We start from the raw sequence: 23,023 nt of genomic DNA on the forward strand, positions 1-23,023 counted from the left end.
CAGAGCAGGACGCGTAAAGATGATGCTTGGATTCTTGTTCTACATGTTTCCTCATGTTGTGTTGTTGGGGTTCAGGCCTGCTGGGGAGGGGGGGGAGGGGGAGCAGGCAGGAATGTCTCTACGTGGCAGTGGGAGGGGGAGGATCGCTCCAGCCTGGCCAGGGGTTTTAATTAGTGATCGAGAAGAATGAATGTATAACGCTGAAGGGAAGTTTTTATGGACTAACGTTCGATCACACTGGTCATGAATGTCGAACCCGGAATTTCTACCTCGGCCGTATTGTGAAGTTATTAAAAGTCCCCCTCTGTGGCAGCTGTGTAAGTGTACTGTATTTGGACAGGACAGCGGCAGTGATTTACTTGTGTGATCTAGTGGGAGGAGTAGCTCCACCCGCTGGAGAGCGCCTGCTCCTGCCCGGGGGAGGGGAAGCTTTGTCCGGATACGTGGTGGAACTTGAGGCGGTCCTAGAGACCCACGCACACCGACAGTCCGGTGGACCATCCCCAGCCAGCCTCGGCACCAAACTTTCCCAAAATAAAAAAAATGGCACCCTCCACTTCTTCCCAACGCTTCTCTGCGCTCTTGATCTTACTCGCCGCCTCTGCCGTGGACTCCCAGTACGAGAAATACAGCTTCAGGAGCTTCCCCAGGAGCGAGCTGATGCCGCTGGAGTCCGCGTACAAGTACGCGCTGGACCAGTACACCGGCGAGAAGTGGAAGGAGACGGTGGAGTACATGGAGGTGTCCCTGCGGCTCTACCGGCTGCTGCGGGACAGCGAGGCCTTCTGCAACCTCAACTGCAGCTCCATGAGGCTGGACGACGAGCACAAGTTCGCGGAGTTCGCGGAGCTGCGGGCGTTCGGGAACGTGATGAAGAGGGCGCAGTGCCTGAAGCGCTGCAAGCAGGGGCTGCCCGCCTTCAGGCAGACCATGCCGAGCCGGGACACCATCGACGAGTTCGAGAGGAGGGAGCCGTACAAATACCTGCAGTACGCGTACTTCAAGGTAAGCGAGAGTGTGCGGGGTCCCCTGAGGGTCAGGGGCCAAAAACCTAGATTACGCGCAGGACTCCACATGATCGTTTACATCTTGTGGACGACGTTTGGGTTCACAGTGCATCCACGTTTTTGTTGTTGTTTTTTTTTTTTTTAATTTTAACTTGACTGACAGTGATTTTTCTAGAAATGCGTTCTGACGTCACTTACGTGCCACGGATGCAGGGGGGCTCGGTTTTGCCAGGAGGGAGGTCCGAGAACTTCGCTCTGTGTTTACTTGTGTTTACTACTTCCGATTAAGAAGTTAAAAAATAAATAAATAAATTAGAAACACTAATAAACAGTGGGAAAAGGGACTCAGGGCTTTTACTCAAGTAAGAGCAGTAAATGATACTTTCTTAAAAGTAATTATTTACTTTTTGTACTCAAGTGATCGCTCCAAAACATCCATAAAGCACCCCAAACAAAAGTACCCATCATGCAGAATAGCATATTTGAATAATAAACAGTATATGTTATGATTATGAAAGCTTGTCGATTTCCCTTTGCAGGTCAATAAGGTTTAATTTTAATATATGATACGTTACATCATGATTTGTTTGTTTGCTTGATACATTTTGCAATATTATATATATAATGTTCATGATTACTGTGTGCATCTGTTGTTTACGAGTTAATCTGGTTGCTTTTTCACAACTGTCCTTTTTTGAGCACATTTTGAACAGTTAGGTTACAGAGTCTCCCTCCACCTCCCTACACTCATATTTTGAGGGTAATTCATTTGCCAAAAGCGAGACAGAACGCTTAGTAAACAAAGTCTTGGATGGATTTCTCATGTTTCTGTAGATATCATGATTATATCGTTACTGTGAATTTGTTTTCCCACATTAATCTTATTGTGCAAATCTGACATTGTGACTGACTTGGTTTATATTATTAAGCTACATCTGCAAAGTACCTGGTGACTTAACTAATCAAATAAACGTAGTAGTAGTACTAGTAAAGTAGTCAGAAGTTCATCAGTTGGGTCTGAATTGTAATGGAGGTGAAGTGTAAGGAAGCAGAAATGGGAAATACTCAATGCAGGTTAAAGTGCCTCAAAATTGTTCATAAGTGCTTAAAGCTTGAGTAGATATACTTGATTACTTCCCACCACTGACACAAAGGACCCATTCTGACATTTGACTGGTCATCACCTCCACAGTGGGACAGTTTGGATGTAGGATTTGGATCATTGACGGTCATGTGGTCAAATTAAACTTAAGACCTGGAATATTGTAAATGAGTTGAGAAACATAACACACTCAGATGCCTCTGTCTAGGTATGGTTCATTTTCCAGGCATAGTTTGCACAGTGTTATGTGGTATTACAGTCATACCATTATATACTGAATTGTATACTGAATATTTGCAGGCTGTAATCTGAGTGATCACGTTTGTCCTATGAGAAAACGCTCCGTCCTCGCTGCATGTCTCGTCCAGAATGGTCACTGAACGTTTTTTGTTTTTTTTTGTTTTTGTGTGAAGACTAAATGAATTGCAAGATTGGGTCTGCAGATCAGACCCAACGAACATCCATGGGAGATTTCTGACTGACATGTTGGACGGCTCTTTCCCCCCGCTTGCAACACACTAAGTGATCAGATGTCTGGCCTCCAGTCGAGTTTCAGAGACGTGTATGAGCTCTGTTAATGAGCGTTTAAGCTGTAGGCGCTAGTGGATCTGCACGTAACACACTAGTCTTTCAAGGTAATGATTTTTAGAGTAAAGACCCTTCAGGGGTTCCTTTACGTGGCAGAAGAAAAGTTGGGTGTGTAATCCTTCTATAATGTCACCGCCTAGATAATGGCACAACATGCAATCATTGTTTTTGCTAAATACAATGTAAAAAGTCAAATATTAAATGGAGAAGAAGATTCACTCCTCTGCTAGAAATCACCACCATTGTCGCTTAACATTAGGTCAAATTAGATAACGAGTCGTTACATAAAAATGACTTGATTACTGGCAGATCATTAATAAATGTGTTCCCCTATTCTGTGTTATTTCTCCCAGTCCGACAACCTGGCCAAGGCGGTGTCTGCCGCCCACACCTTCCTGCTGAAACACCCCAATGACGAGATGATGCAGAGGAACATGGCCTACTACAAGAGTCTGCCTGGAGCCGAAGAACACCTCAAAGACCTGGAGACCAAATCTTATGAGGTACAAACACACACACACAAACACACACAGAATCAGACTCTCTTTAGCTTGCACGGTGAGAAGCCAGAGCGAAGAGGCTACTTGCATGTAGGAGTCACACCCTCATCCGCATGTCCTTGTGGACACACACGTACACAAGCCATCCTATTATTGGCTCTGTGGGTGTGCTGATGTGGTCAGAGCCTGTGGTGAACGAGCCACATCATGGGAGGATTCATTCATTCGCGAGTGCTCGCCAAAGTGGGGCCAGGGGACCTTTTCGCGGACCTCGGCAGGGCTTGAAATAAAAAGTGGAGGATTCGTCTCCACTCTGTTGTTTTATTTACTGTCGATAAATGTATACATTTGGCTAATATTTCGGTTTTTCCTGATGTACTGTCAGGTTTTATAGCCTGGTTCTGAGAGAAGAGATGTTTTCTTTTTATATCTGAAGTGACAAATAGACTTAAAGGTCAAGTCTGTAGTGTTTAGGGGCAAAAATGGAAAATAACACTGATTATTATCAGAATCAGAAATCCTATAATGTCCCGCAGACGGGGACATTTGTTTGTCCCAGCAGCGACAGAATATTACAGAACAGAAACCAATAGCAAAAATTAACAATATAATCAAAAAGGGGAGAAATAGAATAGAATAGACCTATATACATATTTACATGATACATGGTGTTATGTTTTCATTAGTTTATGATCACCTGAACCTAAGGACGAGGAGCATTCAGTTGGTTACACTCTGCAACTGCACTGCTAGATGCCACTAAACCCAGCACACAAAAAACTGATGCAGACCACTCACTTTGAATTAATTACCATTGAAATGGTTGACTTTGATTGGAAAGTGATTATTAACTGTGCCTCACGGACTGATATGTTCTTGTGTGTGTTATTGCAGACATTGTTTGTGCGTGCGGTGCGGGCGTACAACGGGGAAAACTTCCGGACCTCGGTGTCAGACATGGAGCTGGCCTTGCGGGACTTCCTGAAGGTCTACGACCAGTGTTTGGCTGCGTCCGAAGGACCCAGGGACGTCAAAGACTTTAAAGACTTCTACCCCTCCATCGCTGGTCAGCGCAGCTCTTGACTCCAAACTGTTTCCTGTTTCTTGCTGTCGCTCAACTGAATCTTCTTTTCATTTCGTCACCTTATTTTAAATTGCTCTGGGTTTGATTCCTCAGATCACTACATAGAGGTCCTTGACAGAAAAGTGACGTGTGAAAGTGACCTGACTCCTGTCGTGGGAGGCTTCGTCGTTGAGAAGTTTGTGGCCACCATGTACCACTATCTGCAGTTTGCCTATTACAAATGTGAGTGGGCTCGTCATCAACATGTTTGTTACCGATGACTCACGTGATGTACGCGTCAGATTTTTCTTAGAAATGCAATCGTGTGAGCAAATCTCGGCATTTACTGTTGTAACTGTGGTGTTTCCAGTGAATGACCTGAAGAACGCGGTGCCATGTGCAGCCAGCTACATGCTCTTTGACCCCAACGATGAAGTTATGAAGAATAACGTGGCCTATTACCAGTTCCACAAAAGCCGGTGGGATCTGACAGATGAGGACTTCCTGCCCAGATCAGTGAGACATATTAATGACCACAAATCTCATGCACCCACTCATAGTTCCTGTCGGGGGTGGGGGCGGACTGATTTTCAGGGAGAATGAGGAGAGAAGTTATTTTAAAACTGTTTATTAAATCAGGCGGATTTTCTTGAAACAGACCAGTTTCTGTGAAAAGAAGTTGCTCTGTGGTCTGGTGGTATGACGGTGGATATTTCTGTGTCCCTTGCCAGAACAGAAGAAAAACCCTCTCATTAAATCATAACTTTACAACTTTACAGTTGTTTTTTGTAGAGCTTAAACAAACAACGTACAACATGTCAATTATGGTACGTGAGCTTTAAAAAGAATAGTTTGACATTTATTTTATTTATTGTTTTTCTGTGAGTTACATTAGAAGATTGATACCTCTTTTGTTGGAGCCAGCAGTCAGTTAGCATTGCTTAGCATAAAGACTTAAAACAGAGCAAAACAGCCACCTTTGTTCTGTCTGAAGCAAACAAAAGAGCACCTCTAAAGCTCACAGTTATATATGTTACATTTGTTTGTTAAAAATGCCTACAGTAGGCGTTGAAAAATGCCATGTTGTGGTTTCCCCAAGGACATTTCTTGGCTGGCGCAGGGTCTTTGTGACGTCTTCTTTGGACAGGACCAGGGTCCCTTTTTCCCACTGTTTGCCATTTTTTTGTGCTAAGCCAAGCTAAGCTAACCAGCTGCAGGTAGTGTCATATGTCAAGGATGAATATAATGGTGGTATCAATCTTAGTATGTGATTCCTACAATCGAGCACATAAGCTTTTATTTCCCATTTCTGGAGTACACTGATGTGAGACTGAGTTAGCACTTGGAATCTGACTTTTGTCCCTGTTTCATGATCATTCAGTTCCATGATCATTCAGTCATTTTAACATATGTTCTACCTGTGTGTGTGTGTGTGTGTGTGTGTGTGTGTGTGTGTGTGTGTGCGTGCGTGCTGCAGGAGGCATTGCGGTACTACAATCAGACCACCATGCAGCTACAGATGCTGGAGTTCTCCAGACAGCGCCTGGTGAGCGACGATGAGGTGCGTGCCAGTCATTTACAATATTGCTGTGCTGGTGCATCACAGGACGCTTCTGGCCTGGAGGTTGTCTTTGGTCAAGTGAAGGAGACGTTAGGAATGGCCCAGCCTTTAGGAGAGATCTGCATGATTCCCATGAAATCAGTTAAAGTCTGGGTCAGGTTGTTTGCAGCTCTCTCAGGCTCTGTCCTTGTGTAACTTATGGAAAAACCCTTGATCCCTCACTCTGGTCACATGACTGACTCCCTGCAGTACAATGTGGGCCCTGTGTTTACCAGGCGGCAGTGTGACAGACGGCCACGGGGTGGCAGTATGACACAGGGATTTCTTTCAGTTGTTATGATGCAGCACTAGGACTGTGGCCATCAGGGCAACCCCAACATAAGCCAGGATTACATGCTGGATGTGGTAAATACCATCCAGTTCTTGACTGTAATCTCTTCAGTTAATGCCAGGTATGACAAATCACAGGTAAAACTGAGTTGTCCGATTTTATGCTAATTCACTTGGTGCAGATGTCACTTTGAAACAAAATCTCTCATAATGTGTCTGCAGGGTGAGGTGGTGGAGTTTTTAGATGAGTTCCTGGACGAAGATCAACCCATGGTGGAAGGTCCGCCGCAACACTGAGGATCCAACACACAAACAACGAAACGGCACAAACACTCCCCAGTTTGTATTTATTGGGTTTTGTACGAGGCTCTGATTGGTCACTGTGTTCTTACCTGTAGATTCAAAACCCTGATTTTAAAAAAAAATTTTTTCCTAATCTCCTATTTTGTGCACTAAATATCCATCTGAGTGGTATGGACATACTGTACAGCACAGTGGCTAAATGGTTTAAAGACGGTTATGAGAATAGAGATTTAAATATTTTTTACTTGCTTGTTTTTGGAATCATTCCTTCACTGTGAATCTTTTTCTTACAAAGACGGCATTTTTTTTTCTTCTTTTTTTAACAATGAAATGATAATAAAACTTCAGGTCTTTTAAGTGACTGTCACAGTGTTGTTGTAATAGCTCAGCTGTTTTTGTCCATTACATTTCATTCAATATCTTGGAGATATCAGAATATATATTCAAACAAACAACAAAGAGGAACAAAATAGGTCTATATAAATAAAAAACAAAAGATAAGGACATGAACCAGTAAAGTTAAAAAGGGTGTAAAAAGAAGATATTTATATTTGTCTTTGAATATATCAGTCTTTAAATTAAACTGCTAATGTTTTAAATGAGACTACGTGAGCAAAAGCATTGGTGTCTGTGTGTGTGTGCCTGTCTGTTCATGAAAGGATGCTACGCCGTCAGTTTGTCTTCAGTGTAGTGAAGAAATCTTTCCAAATCTCATTTCAAATAATACCCTTCCATCCTGCGCAGTGGAGAGGAGGATATCCATTTATATGCGGCAGCCCTGGCGAGCAGATTATGCTCTGTGATTGATGGTGCGTGAGCTGACTTCAGCTGTCGGACGACAAGTCTCCTACCAAACATGATATCGGCCTGGACCGATTCAGTATGAACAGAGGGAAATGTGTCTTTTAAGCCAAAAGGGACTATTCTCTGGACATTGGTCTTTTTCCAGAGAACTGATAATATTACACTTCAATAACAGCATGGAATGGTAAAGTGATGCTTCATGACCCCCACCCTTCCTTTTTGGGAGCATAGTTTAGTCAAACAGTAGTCAAACATACTTTTAATTAATAAATTAATTACTAATTTATAAAGTTTATTAGGCAAATTGCTTTTTTGTTTTTTGTTTTTTTCAGATCTGGCCCTTTAAAAAAGCAGAAGCCCTGATATAGAATAGCCCAGGACTGTGTGAAATGGTTTAAGAGACAATTCAGAAAGACATTAGTACCATATAATGTGATCAAATAAACTAATTGATGCCTAAGGATAGACCTTTTTATATATGAGGTGTATTATTGGCATTATTAGTCTAGCTCGGCTGTCTGTGGGATCAGTCAATATAATCATGGTCTGATGGGCACCCAGGAATGGAGTGAAAAACAGGGGATGGTAGCAAGCCAAACTTTGTCTGAGGTGAGGCTCATATACTCAGACTTGTAAAACTCCTGGACTGTGAAATGTCTTTAAATGATGAAACATGATCATTTGAATTTCTTAAAAACACATGACTTCAGATGTTATCTCCATCAATTCACTGTCACATAAGACATGTGAACCGAGGGGGATTTTGGTTTAAAATGTACTCAAACGATTAACGATCAATTATTAATACCCTGATTTCAGTCTTTTTGGCCTGGGATGAGCAGATGGAGGGTGTAAGGGGTGAACAAGCCGTGCAGGATGTTTGCGAGGGCCCTTCAGACAAAACCCAGGGCTGTGCTGAGCAGGGAGACGTCCACAGAGAGAACACTGAGTTGTTTAATAATGTTTGAACATTGAGTCTCTGTGCAGTTTGTCACACGGTGATGTTAAAAACCCACTGGGGAACATTCTCGCTGTGTTACAGTGCCTCTCTCTGCGCACGCATTCCTCTCCTGCCTGTATTTATCAGTGTCTTTTTTTTCTTTTTTTCACTTCTCCCTTGCCGGTGCTTTATCTTCCATCTGCCCCCCCTTTTGTTCTTTTGAAACATATTTGTAATATACCACATGGCTGATAGGAGGGGCTTTGTTTTAATTTATGATAATAAGCTGATTGCATCCATTTGACCTTGATAGAAATGCAATTTTGAAATCAAGACTTAAAAACCACATGTTAAGGATGTTTATTGTGACTTAAGAGAACACATATACAGTACACGTTTCATCCCGACATCTCACACGTCAGGCTATTTGAGATGAAGAAGAAAGAGACATGGAGGAATAATAGAAACTTGTGAATGGAAGTCAGTAATGTCTTTCCCTTTGTTTCCCCTACATTTTAACAGTATTCGTCGCATAACTCAGGCGATCTCGATACTGTAACATTTCTGATGGTTCTCGTCAGCCTTCAGGCATGAATCGTGTGAAACCTGCTGCGTAAATCTACATTGTGGTCTTGATTTATTATATTACGGTTCTCAGGTTTAAGATGAGAGTCTAACAGTGGGTGAATTGAGAGGCAGTGGAGATGAGCTGACAAGAAGAGGTAAGGTCTACCGTCAACTGTGCTTGACGTCATTTATTTGATTTATTTCCCTCACACCGGCAATGTTAAGAGCATGTAATTACAGTTCATATTTACAGGAACATATAGACAACAGGTACTTTATTCCCCATTCTCACACCACGTTAGGTCAATGCAGGTTCAGACAGCACAATATGGAAATTAACAAACAATGGACAAACTCAACCAAATCAGAAAAAAGACATGTATATTAGACAGACGCATATTTAACAAATGTTCATGACAGATGACTGACTGCCACTGACTTTTGTCATCAAGTGAAGCACTTTCTATTTGAGTTATTGCCGTTACGTTATCTCTTCACATCACCAGAATTACAAACTCTAATATCTAAGTTTCAAACCCTTTTATAGCTATCTAAATTTATTTACATTTTTTTTTTTTGTGAGCTTTTTTTTTATTTTAACATTTGACTTTGCTCAAGTATTCGGCACAGTACGGAAACATCAAGAGTGTAAATATCACAGAACCATTCAGAGCTGTAGTGAACTGCAAAAATCCTTCATTTGTTTAAACCAGGACTGGACAATAAACTAAATATATATATGAATTTCTGACCAGGCTAAATTGAGTTACATTGCGTTTGATGAGCAAATAGTTTGAATTCACAAACACTTAAAAATAATACAACAATCAATACCTAATTAGACATTAAAATAACAAATCTTTCCCTGCTCCAGTCCAGATACACCTATTTAACTTATCATATTGTGATTTATAAAACCAAACAGCAGAGCACAAATAAGAACATTTGATATTATTTAGCATTATATTATCATTACAAAGCTGAATGTCAAAATTTCTCATAATATACATTTAAAGCTATGTGGTCCAGCCCTAATTTGGCTTACCCATCTCTACATTATATTTAGAAATCTAATTATTGTTTATATTGAAGACCCTTACCCTTATTACTATTGAGCCTTTAAAGGTGCAATATGTAAGAATTTGCCCACTTGTCCAAGGACAACACGTTACTGCTGCTATCTTCAGCCCCTTTTAAACAGCCTGCTCAAGGTGGGAGCTCCTTGTTACACATTCCAGAGACAGCAAATAATTGTTTTTGCCATGTTGTGCCATTGCCGTAGTTTAAAATCACTACCTGACGCCTATGCTGTACGTCACAATAGACGCTGTTGTGCTACATGTCTCGCTTCTTTTACTTCCAGATTGCGTGCGTGCCATCTAATATCTCAAACTGGGGTGGCCTTACCCTTGTGTTGTTTTGTTCATTGCGGCACCATTGCGCAATCTCTGTATAAAAAAAGGCAAACGGCTCCGGCTGCTAGCTGCCCCTCAGCTACTTAGCTCCGTTAGCTACTAGTGCCATAAGCTGACTCGAGTCTGCCCTGACAGGAGATACAGTATGGAGGTGATTTACGGCGGCTCCAACCAGGACTGACTCCTGGGCAGCAATGACATGGCAGGTGAGGACAGGAGAGGCTTGAAGCCGAGTAGCTAGCTCGCCGCTTACATCTCTCAGTCTAAATTATGGAAGGCCATACTATCTGACTATCGCCTCCTGAGGTACAGAGTGGTATTACAAGGCAGGACAGACTAGCTTGTTAGCATGCTAACTTACGCAGACATAGATGTCTGTGACGTAGCACCAACACTGTTGTTTCTTCACATTCTGTTGACTATTTTCATTTACCTTTGAATGTTTTAAACAAAATTACATATTGCACCTTTAAGTTACAACTATAACACTGAGGGTTGCAATATGACTTTTACCTCCGTTGCCATGGCAGCACCGGAATGTTTGATGTCCGCTGAGTGCCGACAGCAAACACAACACCCCGCTGATCGGTGGATTGCACTGACCTGAGACACACGCAAGCACACACACACACACACACACACTCGGAAAACACAGAAAAGGGCTGAGTCTGCAGTCTGGACGGACACTCGCTCTACATCTCTTGCCAGCTGACCGTCAAAACCAACAGGGGCGGGAAGATCTTCAAATGTTTCACCTGTCGTCCTGCTTTCGCACACCTTTTCCCAGTGTGCAGCTTATCCAACGGTCCTTTCTGGTCTGATAGTATGTTTTTTTAAGCTGGTTTGAAACAAGCCCGGTCGTTAAATTCAGCCCAAATCTGCTGCAAGAATCAGAAATGCTCTGAAGTTCAATGTTCTCGCCAGGGATCCACTAGTGGAATACGGTATTTTCATCAACACGTAACTCAGACACACAGAAAAGATTGAGGATCAGAACGACACAGCGAAATCAACAAGCAGTCAACAAAACAGCAACGTGACACGGGAAGTCTTTACCATACTGTCCAAGAGTTTCGGAGGTTGAAGTCTCAGTTCATGTATTCATGCAGACAGACATGCCTTCTTCTCGTGGTTTTCCTACTTGGTCATTTCCTTAAAATCCCTTTTTTTCTCTTACTGGAGTAGAGTCCAGTTCAGACACAGCCCCTCCACCTGTCCAGCTAGACATCAGAGCTTTGAAAATAATAGGTGGGTATAACAAAGACGGGCAATTGCAAATTGTTTCACTCAGGTTTCTTGATGTTAATCATCACTGTCTTAGAATTTTCTGCATCCCTTAGGTAAGTGTTGACTCTCCAAATCTGGTTATACCTAGCCAAAATCTTCACTTACGAAGTATTCTCCAGCAAGATGAGGGGCTGTGCTTTCCTCTTAAAATCATCTGAATCTTCCCGTCCCTCCTAAATGTCTCTGTCCCCTCTTTCCTATTACTTTTACACTTTTTGCTGCATTTCCATCTGTTGGCCCTGTCTGGTCTGACTTTGGCCCTTCCCATTCATCTGGTACATCGAGCTCTTCTGCTGTTGCCGTCTGTAACACCACACCCCGATGATGACCGCCGCGGCAACCACACACACCAGCACAGTTATGGCCGCCACCGTTGGACCACGGCCGGACGAGCTTGGAGGAGGGCAGCTCTCACCCGTACAGATTGTCTCCCCGATCTCCCCCTCCATCTCGCCCCTCTCCCCGGTCTCACCCGGTAGGTTTCGCATGGTGTGTTCATCTCCCAGGCTGTCACCGTCAGCCATCGGTGGAGCTGCATCTTGGTCCAGGAAGGGGTGCTCAGTGAGGTCATCAAGCCAGGACTGGGTGGGAGCTGCCTGCTGTGTGTCCGAGTCTGAAGGCTGTGAGAGCTCAGGGGAGGGAGCAGCAGTAGGGATGAAGTCAGGCCAAATCTCCTCCACTCCCCCTTGCTCTATGGCTGGCTTAGCGGTGGTAGACTCGGGCACCTCAGGTAAGCTGGTGTTAGGGACAGGTTTACGAATTTCCACCTCGTTTGGTCTGTCTGTTATCCTGACAACTGTCCCCCTTTCTCTGTCCTCTGAGCTTACCCTTCCTGTTGCAGAGTCTCCATTATCTGCTTCCGCCTGAACGACGGGGTAGCCGTCCAGCCAGGTGTCATCTGTGGTGGCCTTTACTCCCTCTTCCCTCTGTGTGACGTTCTGACTGTCATCTCTGGCTATGGAAAGGATGACGTGCTGATGACCGTCATCAACATTCTCATGGCTGTCATGATCATCGTAGGTGTCATGATCGTCGTGGTCGTGATCGCCGTGTTCATGATCATCATGATCATCGTGATCAGTGTACCGGTCGTTACCATCAACCTCCAGGTCATGGTCATCGTGATCATCGTGATCATCATGATCATTACGGTCATCATGGTCTTCATGGTCATCATGATCATCACGATCATCATGGCCATCATGGTCATCATGACCATCGTGGCCTGGATGTTCCTTGGAGCTGTCATGACCTTCTGTAACGTCGTCACCATGATCCTCACTCACATCTTCATGATCTTCATAGCTTTCATGTTCATGGTAAGCGTCATCTCGATCATCATACTCCTGGCTGCCGTAGCGTACGCGATCACGATCGCGATCACGTTCCTCCTCATGTTCACCCATATCATAGTGGTCATCATGATCATCATGATCGTCATAACTTTCATGGCTGTCCCGTCTATCCAGATCATCATGCGGAGCTGGAATGTACTGTTTGATATGGTCATCATGGTCATCTTTGTCTTGATGGCTGTCATGGTCATCTGGATCCTCGTGGTGGCTGTCGTCCCGATCATCTCTGCCATCTGTGTCATGATCGTCATATCTGTCTGGCTTAGGATCATGATTGTGGTCATCAACATCAATGGGATGCTGGTAGTGGTGCGTTTCTTGGCTTTCGTTCTCTTTACTCTCCTCCGATTGGGCACCAGAGGCCCTCTGTGTAGCCTGTGTGACTGGACTGATGGACACCGGGCGTCCCTCTTCCTGGAAAGCCTCGGAGGGAAACCAGAAGAGGTGTTTCTGGGAGAGAATAGAGACAGGTGCGTCTGTGCCTGCAGCTGCATCAGCTGTAGCCACCTCCCTCCTCTCCTGCTCCCACACAGGATGGCCTACAAAGTCCTCAACGGCCCGTTCCTCCTCCTTTTCTCCCCCTTCTACAGCTCCTTCAAATGTCTCCTCTCTCCCCATGTCATGCTCTCCATGTTGGTCTTGATGCGCCTCCTCTTCTTCATCACTGAAGCTCGTCTCTTGCTGCTCCTGACTCATTATGCCATCCGGGTTGGCGGCTCCGTGCACCTCCTCGTACACTTCACCATTAGCCTCCGCAGGTCTGTCACTGTTGGGCTCTGCCTCTCCATAGGAGTCCGGGAACTTGTCCTCATAATCTATGTGACTTTCAGTCTGGTCTGCAGAAACAAAACAAGAACACATTGACTTGATCAGGTGACACAATTCAAAAAGGAATTTTGAACCCAACAGGGATAGTTTGACATTTTGGGAAATGCACTTATTTTGCTTAGAGTCACATTAGAGGATTGATTCTGATTTGTTCTGTCCCTTCAAAATAAAGTGATGGCCAGCAACCATTTATCTCAGCAAAGAGACTGGAAATAGGGGGAAACAGCAGTCCTTACCCTGTCCAAAAGTAAAACAGTCATCCAACAAGCATCTCTAAAGCTCGGTATTTCCTGGTTGGCAATGACTTGAAATGAATGCATTTCACAAAATGTCGAACTAAGGTAAAACAAGACCTTCATATTTGCTTGCTTGAAGGATTTCCAGAGGCTTGACTGGGAAAGCCTCCAGTATCACAAAAAAGCCGCAATGTCTTTGTTCTCACTTTAAATCATCTCCTGACCCTGTAGACTTATCTTTGGACAGCTCAGGAATCACTAAGGACAAACATGATTATGATTCTGTTGGCCAGCCGTGGACAAAAGCCTGGCTTTCTGTCTTCACAGAGAGCTCCTGCTCCCTTCCCTCTCTGCTATGAACCGGGCCACACTATGGCATGTAACACTGATGTGCCAGAGCAGCCATTTTCATCCCAACTCACAACTGAGAGCCTGTTTTCCGAATGCCACGAATCTAGCGCCGGTCACCTCACAACAATGGAAGCCAACGAGCAAGAGGTGAGGAGGTTGACCTCAGCATGGTCTCCTGTCTGTGCTTAAAGCTCAAAGGCTTTGAGGATGATGACCAAAAGAAAGCTTTTTTCATTTCCTATCCCAACCTCCAACATAAACAGTTTAACCACCCTCTTACCTTTGACACATATCTCCACCAATCCATACCACTCTCCACAGCTGTCGCACAGCAGGCTGAAAGCACTGCGCCCACTGGGCATCACATAACCGGGCACACAAGTGTACAGCAGCTCGTCTCCCATGTCATATCCAGAGTGCTCCTGTAGATGGGCATAGGGGAAGGATGGAGGGTCCCCACATGGCACGCCTGTCAAAACAGACACGGAGATGCACGTAACATACAGTGGTTAGTGATAATATATCCATAAGTGGGATAGAAATGCTCTAAATTGTTAAATAAACTATTAGATAAAGATGATGCAATCCCTATTCAGTATAACACAGTGTGGCTAATGAAACATGACTCATTATTATTATCCGGCTTTACAGCGTCACTATCCCATTTGTAAACAGAAAGAGATAAGAACGTCTCAGGGGACAGGAAGCAATTGGCTTTGCGGAAAATGTGGATGTAGTTTTGACAAACATGACCATTAACAATGCCACTGGGGTGAGATAAAGGCTACGCATTGTCTCGACTCTGGTCTAATTTTTTGTGGGAATTATACCAAGGCAACACAGTTTTATTTGACACATAATAATATGACGATGATTAACTAAAAAACGCTGGTTTTCAGTTTTATTATTCACGCTGCGTGGTAAAAACTCTTAAATAATGCATTCAGCTGCTATTCCATTGTGTCAAAAAACAATACGAATCAGGTGTTTTTCTCCAAGATGTAATTCTACTTTAAAATAAATAAAATTACACAGTTAATGTTAATATTTCTATAAGACTGGTGTGATGCAGGTTTGAGGCCACAGACTAAAAAAAACCTCCTCTACTTTACTGCCGAATATTCTCCAACCTTTTGATGCATTTACTTCTCTTCCATGTGGGCAATGGAAATGTAGATTGGTATTTGTCAGATCAGTGGCTGATTTGAATCTTGTTTGACCTCAGGAGCCTGTCTGGCTTTTACTTGCTGCTGACTCTACTAATGTATTATTTTTTTATTACATTTAAAGTCCTCAAAAATGGATCTCAGGGAGAACTACTGCAATTGTGAAAAAAGTAGTATAAAGCTTTTGTAGCACCAGCTGCATGTAATCTGATAAATTACCTCCAGTGATGTCAGTGAGTTGCATTGTGGCAAACTTTCCGGTTTAGCACTGAACTCCTATAAAACCGTTGGCCTCATTATGGTCGTTTAAAAACAAATGAACGGGAGACATTATCTTTTTTATTCCACACATTCCTCCTCCTTTTCAAAACATGTTGCCTACATTACCCACAATGCAACTGAGCCATTGATTGACATCACCATATGAAATTTATCGGATTGTGTGCAGATAGAAGTCTTTATACTACTTTTTTTGGTGGAGTTGTCCTTTAAGTGGACACGTGCTGTTCGTTTTTCCCCACAGCAGGGTGTTGTGGGGATTTGTGTAGTCTATAAACAGTCACGGTAGCTCTACTGTTAATGAGGAAGGACTGGAGATCTCTTCTGGTAGGGCATCCAATAATAGTCTGATCCAAAACCAACAGTGGACTGGCCCCCCCTCGCGACTCAGATCCACAGAAGGCCGATAGATCGGTATTTAATGAGTGATGCGAGAAAAAAAATACTAGTGGCGAGCACAAACGCGCACACACATCCTCATTCACACTTCAGTCAATATCTGAGGAAAGAGACCTATGCACACACTCTGCACACACAGAGCTCTTCCATTCATACCCTGATCACAGCTCTTCAAGTACAGATGTAGAAATATTCGGTGCATGTATCTGCGTTTGTGTGTGTTTTTCCCGACCTTTGTCCTTAATACAGAAGGCGTCCAGGTGCGCGCCGTCCACCGTGGCATTTTCTGTCCTCACATCCACTGCTTTCGGTGCACTGCCCGCAGCATTACACACTGTGGTCCTACAAATCAATTGATAGATAGATCAAAGCATGTTCGAGAGAGCTTAACATTCAAACACACACACACACACACACACACACACACACACTAACACTCATTAATTACAATGACACTGTGCGAGCAAATGGCCTCCAGCGAAGCTTTTAAGCACCCCTCAGGGACTGCAGGATTGAGGGTGGTCATAATTAAACCCAGTGTGTTTACTTTTTACGCACTCACACACTCTCACACTCACACATACACAGAAGCTACCTCCCTCAGGAGCACGTCTGTAATTGAGGCATCACAACAGAGGACGATACAGACCTTTAAACTGAACCAAATGTATCTCGACAGCTTCAACTACAGCTCACCTTTTGGACTTATGATTTAACAGAAGGCTCGGCAATAAGGCCTTAAAACAATATTGTGATACTTTTTGGTCAAATCGAGACACGCAATAAATATTTTTGCACTTTAAAATCTCTTGATGAGAACTTGTTGCTATGATACAGTATTTTGGACCAAATACCTCAATATTGTCATTGCAGCAACACTGTCAGGATGACAATTGCTAATACAATGGGATTTACGATAGATATAAGATAAGATAAGATAAGACACTTATGTAGTGTCATAATATAACTATACTGAAAATCTAAGATTTTTTTTTTATATGAGGACAATATGATATTGATAACTCTTATAAGCTGTAATTTAGTGTTAAGTATCTGACAGACACGTTTCTGATGACTATGAGTTCCACCATAGCATCATTTTCTCATTAAGATAATTGTTCAAGGCCCAAAACAGCAAAATGTTACGAAAAAAACAACAACAACAACAATCAAAGGAAATCCAAACATTTTGTGCACATTTGTGGAGCAGGGGCTTTGTTTTTCCATCTTTCCTCTCCCATAAATCATCACCAACCCACTGATTACGCTACTGATAAAAGTGAGCCAAACACATGACGCTGCACTTCTGGGCTATAAACGCGTTACATGACGACACACATGAACAGATTCGCGCAGCACTCGCTGCTCCCTCCCCCCCTCCACCGCCTATTCAAATATTATTACAGCGCGACATCAGTCCGGCATCACACATCACGGCTCAGACATGCTGCAGTATCAGCAGTTGTAGGCCGTGCGCCCAATATTATCACACATTACGAATAGACGTTCCCATGCAGGAGCCAACTTCTTACGGAGCAATCACAACGCGAGGGACTTATGATGCGAATTCCGCACGGAGCGGATGAATGATGCGGTCAGCGCACAACGCCTACGAGCCTCGGTGGCAAAAAGTGCTGAGTAAACAGACTATTTCTGTTGCCGTATTAACGTTTATAGCGTCGTTAACCCATTTGTCATCTAACAGCCGCAGATAAGGCTGACTCAAACTTCCCAGGCCAATCAAATCAAGTTCCCATGGCACCGCTCAGAGTTTGGCAGAGTTTGGAAGCGTCAGACACATTACACTTTTCATCAATAAAAGGTTTGACGGGTAATGACCAGGCATCATTAGATGGAAAACATATTGGACCAGACTTGAATGTGGGCATGTGTGTGTGTGTGTGTGTGTGTGTGTGTGTGTGTGTGTGTGTGTGTGTGTGTGTGTGTGTGTGTGTGTGTGTGTGTGTGTGTGTGTGTGTGTGTGTGTGTGTGTGTGTGTGTGTGTGTGTGTGCACTTGGATAACTGAGTTAATGAAAGCATCAGTAATTGGAAAGAATTTGACTGGCAGTGCAGCGAGACTGTGTGAGTATCGGTGTGAGTCATACCGCATGCTTGTGCCATGCTAACTTCAGCTTATAAGGACAAAAGTCTGGGAGGGAAAGAGAGAGGAACGGGCAGCGAGACAGAAATCGCCAAGAAAACACTCGGCGAGAGACAAAAAAAAACCTCACAAAGCCTGTTTTCACATTAAACTGTAGCTCCTGCAGACATCTGTGTGTGTGTGTGTGTGTGTGTGTGTGTGTGTGTGTGTCTGGGAGAGAGAGAGAGAGAGATTGACTTCTCTTACTTGAATGAAGAACCATTTCTCGAAACCCTCACCTTATATGACACAGCTATTGCAAGGAAACGGTGTGTGTTCACATGAACCAGTGCGTTCGCTCACTTTGGTGCCATTATTGTGTTTGGTTGCCGCGGCAGCACATCGATGACTGACAGGTGAGAGGAGGACGTTAAAAGGAGTCGGCCTGAGAAGCACATGTTGTTACGCAACACGCCCTAAAAGTGATGTCAGTGCAACTGTGCGGACTAAAGGTAATCTGCTGTAACACCAGAGCGCTATCCGGAGATCCGTCCGGCTCCTGAAAACGTCCGGCTTGGTTGTATTTGTTTGGGTGTTTCAGCTGTACGATAACCGATAGCATTCGGTAAAGAAGGCCAGACGGACAGAAGGGGTGATGTTGTAGTTTCAAGTTTTGGTTTTACGTTGTTTTAGAATAACTGATTGCAAAAGGCAAACAGTCTCCACTGCCATAAATCTTTTGAGTGCTGCGGATGAGAATCAACATGTGCTCTAAAACTCGGCGTCTCCTGTCACCGGCGGCGGGAAGCAAGATCAACTCTCACATCCCACGTCCGGCGAGCGTCCGCCACATGGTCGCCACTTTCGCTGGGGACATCCTGACCACTTTTTGAAATGGCCAGTTTCCTCCCCATCGCTTTTTAACAGCGTAATTGTTTTGTTTTTGTTTTTTTTTTAAATGTCCTGCAAAAGAAAATGTGATGAAAGAATAGTTTTCTCTCCATCAGGACCGTCATCTGTAAACGCCTACGGCTGATTCTGGTTTTAAAATTTAGACAAAAACCTAACCCAGAGACTAATTTGGTAAGTAAGGCCTCCAACATGTCAGATGATAAATGTGATGGACATGAACTGTTAAGTCACAATGTAATACGTGGATGGACCGGGAGCTAGAATGGGCCAAATGTTTGCAAACATATCAAGATCATCGGAGTTCTTGAAGGCACATGACTGCTGCAACAGGCTGCCAGCTTTAAAGGGAGCAAGAGTAAAACCGCCCTCACTGCATGAAGGAAAAATTCAGGAGAAGTATAAACAGTCACGGAGCTAAAGTGTCTGTGATGTAACACTGGCCTTTATTTCATTTAACTTCCATTTTCTTCACTTCTTTCCACAGTGGCAGGTGGGGAAGGCTCGAAGGAGGGGTGCGGACTCGAGGCAGACGGAGCCGTGGAAAGGTGATACACTGTCAAACATGGTAAGTGGGTGTAAAAGCTGATGTCCACTGACCGACACGTAGAGAGGAAGGGGCGCGTGAGCTGCTCCTCTGAGGGGGAGCCGCCATTTTGGAGCAGGTTCAGTCTTCGTGTCTTTGATCATTTCTTTTTGACGGAGGAAAACACAAGCTGTTCTCCACACATCATAAACAAACTGATGTCCCGGTCCAGGCGGTGCCTGAGCACCACTTTGACTTGGTTTTTTTTTGTTTTGTCTTTTTGTCTTCTGTCTTTTTTTAATACCAATCCCCGTTTATATATCTGTGACTTTTGCAGTTTAAAGAGCAGCTGAAACAATAAATCACTGAACTTGTTTGGGTTTGCTGCTGTTCATGATTAATATGTTTTCTGTGTGGTATATTGAACACATCACTCACTTGGGCTCTGGGAAACTATTCAGCAATCTTTTTTTTTTTTTTTAAAGTGTTTTCTGATATTTCATGAGCAAAATGAGTTAAAAAATTTAGTAAGAAGGGGCGTCATTTAGCTCAGTTGCTAGAGCCGGCGTCCCATGTACAGAGGCTTTGTCCTCGCTGCAGCAGACCCGGGTTCGACTCCTGGCCGGGATCTCCTTGCTGCGTGTCACTCCCCCTCTCTCTCATCCTGTTTCCTATCCAAGTCTTCAGCTGTTCTATCAATAAAAATACTAAAAAAAAAAAAAAAAGAGTAAGAAATGTGTTGGGTTTTTTTTTCCTGTCTCAAAGTGTTTGAGGAGGGAGCGGATTGACAACGTGCTCCTTGTGTTCTCTCTTCTCTTTCAGTGAGAAAACATGTCAGTAATGTCTCTCGCTTTTGTAGAATTCAGGGCCGCGTTTCAACTCAGCTCTGAAGGACCACCAGCGCAAAAAAAACCCCACCACCCGCAGAATATCGAACACTTCAGGCTAGTGATCCCCTTATTACTGACACCTCACACGGACCAGGAATACCTTCTGTCTCACCTCTGCAATTACTGATACAACCTGTCAATCAAACTCCAGACGGCAGCGGTGTACCTGTCCTCCTCGGCTCTGTCTCTTGTCTGCCCGTCTGTCTGTTTCGGTCTCTCTGGGTGCTGAGAGCTGTGTGTCATGTTACTGTGGAGATGAGAGGTGTAAATGGAGGCAGTTGTCGACATGACACCCCGGCTCAGAATTCCCTCGTCCTCCAAGAGGGAACAGAGGAGTCTTTCTCCCTTCTCTCCCCCCCCTTTTTTTTCTCTTTCCCTCCTGAAATGTGTCACTCTCTTCCTCCCTCTTCCCACTCTCTCTATAGCTGCCGCTGGTGGCTTCGCTTCCTCTCTCTTTCATCCGTCCCTGCGACCTCCGTCACTCACACAGAAGAGGCGCACACTCACCGAAATGACCTTTGACCTCTTTTTTTTTTTTTTTTTTTTTTTTAAATCTCAGGCCTCCCATACATGCGCCCGGGAACAATGCACACTTGTATACACGAGTGTTTTTTTCTTTTCTTACCCCACCGTGCCTCCGTAGAGCCACCCACGGGTGCACTGGGAGAAGAAGCACTCCACCACAGCGTGACGGAGCTCTGCCGAGGACGCCAAGCGGGCGTGTCGCGAGGCACAAGCTCGCTCGGCGTCCCTGAAGCCGTGCGGGCTGGAGGAGTTCCTCAGGTCCAGCACGAACACTCGACCTGAGGAGAGAGACAGCAGGGAGTAAGAGGAAAGCCTCTCGACCTTCTTGCTACGTGATTTGAGTCTTTGATGCTGTTGCTTGCTGACGCCTGTTCACAAAAGTCAACCAGCCCAGTCTGTAAAATGTCCACAAAAAAATGTGAATAATGCTCATCCAAATTTCCCAGAGCCCCAAAAGACAACTTGAAATTGCTCCTTTTCATTCTTTTTCATCACACGTGACAAAGAAAAGCAGCACACGTTTGACATCTTTAATTGAGAAATGACTCAATTAATTGATTATCAACATAGTGAGGAGTTACTGATGATTGACTAATTAATCGACCAATCATTGCAGCTCTACCCAGGATTAGCTGACCATGACTGTAAGATTAAGAAAAAAGAAGTTACTGATCTTAGGGGAACTGCATTTTTTAAAATAGATTGTATTTATGCTTAAAATATTAAGCACAGTTGAAATTGTTGCAAATAAAAAAAACAACAACTAAAAAGTACACACACAGTTACAACTGAATCTGAGTTGCCAAAATATGATATTGAGATTTATATACTAATTATGTGTGCGATAAAACAAAAGTGCAATACAGTACAAATGCAAGTGTATCACATCAGTTAATCTAGTCATGTCTCTGCAAAGTGAAGTATTATCTCGTATGATATTAGCTCCAAATGTCACACTGCGGCAGATAATGACATACAAGTTATGACCCAATAAACCAATGTCATTGCTGAGCAGAGAAGTTTAATATCCGAGCACCTGCCAATCAGCCCGGCAGGTGTGATCGATTAACCGAAGCGCACTGTACCCGATCAATCTCACCTCGTCTTCACATCGTCATTAGAGTTCGGAAAATGTGCTCTAATGTTCGGAATCCTGCGAGGTTACGATTCTGAATATTTGGATCGGTTGGGACTGCGCGCGTACCCATTACGCACACTTTTACGCATGGAAATATGAACTTGGGATCGTGCGCTCTGGCCGCGATTAGGCTATGAAACGCACGAAAGTGCCAGGCAGGTGCCCTCGCCGATCCCTAACTTTCATCAGTCCAATGAGAACTTACACATGTGTTTGGAAATCAACTGTGGGTTTGTAATGACGCTTGTAGTTTTTGGTTTCGTCTTTTTTGTTTGTTTGTTTTAAGAAAAATACATATTTTCCTGTCTTCCAGTAGCTTAAAATAAATGCATCAACTTACCGTCTGCATTTACAACAGAGGTCACCACGAGACACGCCAGGCATCCAAACAGCAGTGACACAGTTCGGTTACAGCGATCCAGCATCTTCTGAAATCTTCTAGAGCTCACTTTTAAGGTTTGTCCAAACGACTTGGTATTCTTCACAGTCCTGCAGCTCAGCGTGCCGATGGGGGAGCTAAAAGCTGCCTGTGCTGTCTCCCTCCTGGTGGACGGAGGTGGACCGAGCGGGGAGGTGGAGGAAAGGTGTGGAGCTTGTTGACAAGTGCGGTGCTGATGACGGAAAGAAAGCGCTCCGGGGCGGCTCGGGGAGCCGGGGCGCAGTTTATCCCACACAAATAGACGCCCCCGCAAGCGGATGGAGCACCGGTGTGAAAACTCGCGTGTGTGCGCGAGTACACGTCACGGCTCAAGCTCTCGAGGGTGGGCAACGGCGGTCAGATAGACTGTCGGACTGCTCCTTTAGCGGAGACGGAGGGGAGAGAGCAGGATAAAAGCTGCTCGGGCAACAAGCTGAAGCCCCGTCATGGATAAA

General features: G+C 44.1%; 2 protein-coding genes across 3 annotated transcripts; one reads left to right on the forward strand and one right to left on the reverse strand.

Annotated features, from left to right (window-relative positions):
* Positions 1–168: 168 nt before the first annotated feature.
* LOC119017186 (cartilage associated protein) lies at positions 169–7,058 on the forward strand. Its single transcript, XM_037093689.1, has 7 exons — positions 169–1,005; positions 3,051–3,200; positions 4,092–4,263; positions 4,375–4,503; positions 4,631–4,776; positions 5,738–5,821; positions 6,374–7,058. The coding sequence occupies exons 1-7, from the start codon at positions 544–546 to the stop codon at positions 6,446–6,448; spliced, it is 1,218 nt and encodes a 405-aa protein (XP_036949584.1). The 5' UTR covers positions 169–543; the 3' UTR covers positions 6,449–7,058.
* A 1,525-nt stretch (positions 7,059–8,583) lies between these two features.
* On the reverse strand, positions 8,584–22,878 carry susd5 (sushi domain containing 5). 2 transcript variants are annotated; one of them, XM_037090722.1, is made up of 5 exons: positions 22,491–22,878; positions 21,113–21,290; positions 16,314–16,423; positions 14,518–14,706; positions 8,584–13,658 (listed from the first exon to the last, which is right to left on the reverse strand). In XM_037090722.1, the coding sequence occupies exons 1-5, from the start codon at positions 22,573–22,575 to the stop codon at positions 11,674–11,676; spliced, it is 2,547 nt and encodes an 848-aa protein (XP_036946617.1). In that variant the 5' UTR covers positions 22,576–22,878; the 3' UTR covers positions 8,584–11,673. The 2 variants fall into 2 exon arrangements, with proteins under 2 accessions (XP_036946617.1, XP_036946627.1); XM_037090732.1 differs by lacking the exons at positions 21,113–21,290; positions 22,491–22,878 and adding an exon at positions 20,654–20,807.
* Between the last annotated feature and the right edge of the window lie 145 nt (positions 22,879–23,023).

This window comes from Acanthopagrus latus, chromosome 3 (assembly GCF_904848185.1).
Source record: "Acanthopagrus latus isolate v.2019 chromosome 3, fAcaLat1.1, whole genome shotgun sequence".
Lineage (NCBI taxonomy): Eukaryota > Metazoa > Chordata > Actinopteri > Spariformes > Sparidae > Acanthopagrus > Acanthopagrus latus.

Excerpts from the sequence above, each read along its gene's own strand:
- LOC119017186 (XM_037093689.1), top strand. The coding sequence starts at position 544 with ATGGCACCCTCCACTTCTTCCCAACGCTTCTCTGCGCTCTTGATCTTA. Across the intron at positions 4,504-4,630 it reads GCAGTTTGCCTATTACAAAT|TGAATGACCTGAAGAACGCG; the intron begins GTGAGTGGGCTC and ends TGGTGTTTCCAG. Across the intron at positions 5,822-6,373 it reads GCCTGGTGAGCGACGATGAG|GGTGAGGTGGTGGAGTTTTT; the intron begins GTGCGTGCCAGT and ends ATGTGTCTGCAG.
- susd5 (XM_037090722.1), bottom strand. The coding sequence starts at position 22,575 with ATGCTGGATCGCTGTAACCGAACTGTGTCACTGCTGTTTGGATGCCTG. Across the intron at positions 21,291-22,490 it reads CTCTGTTGTAAATGCAGACG|GTCGAGTGTTCGTGCTGGAC; the intron begins GTAAGTTGATGC and ends CTCTCTCCTCAG. Across the intron at positions 16,424-21,112 it reads CTCTACGGAGGCACGGTGGG|GACCACAGTGTGTAATGCTG; the intron begins GTAAGAAAAGAA and ends ATTGATTTGTAG.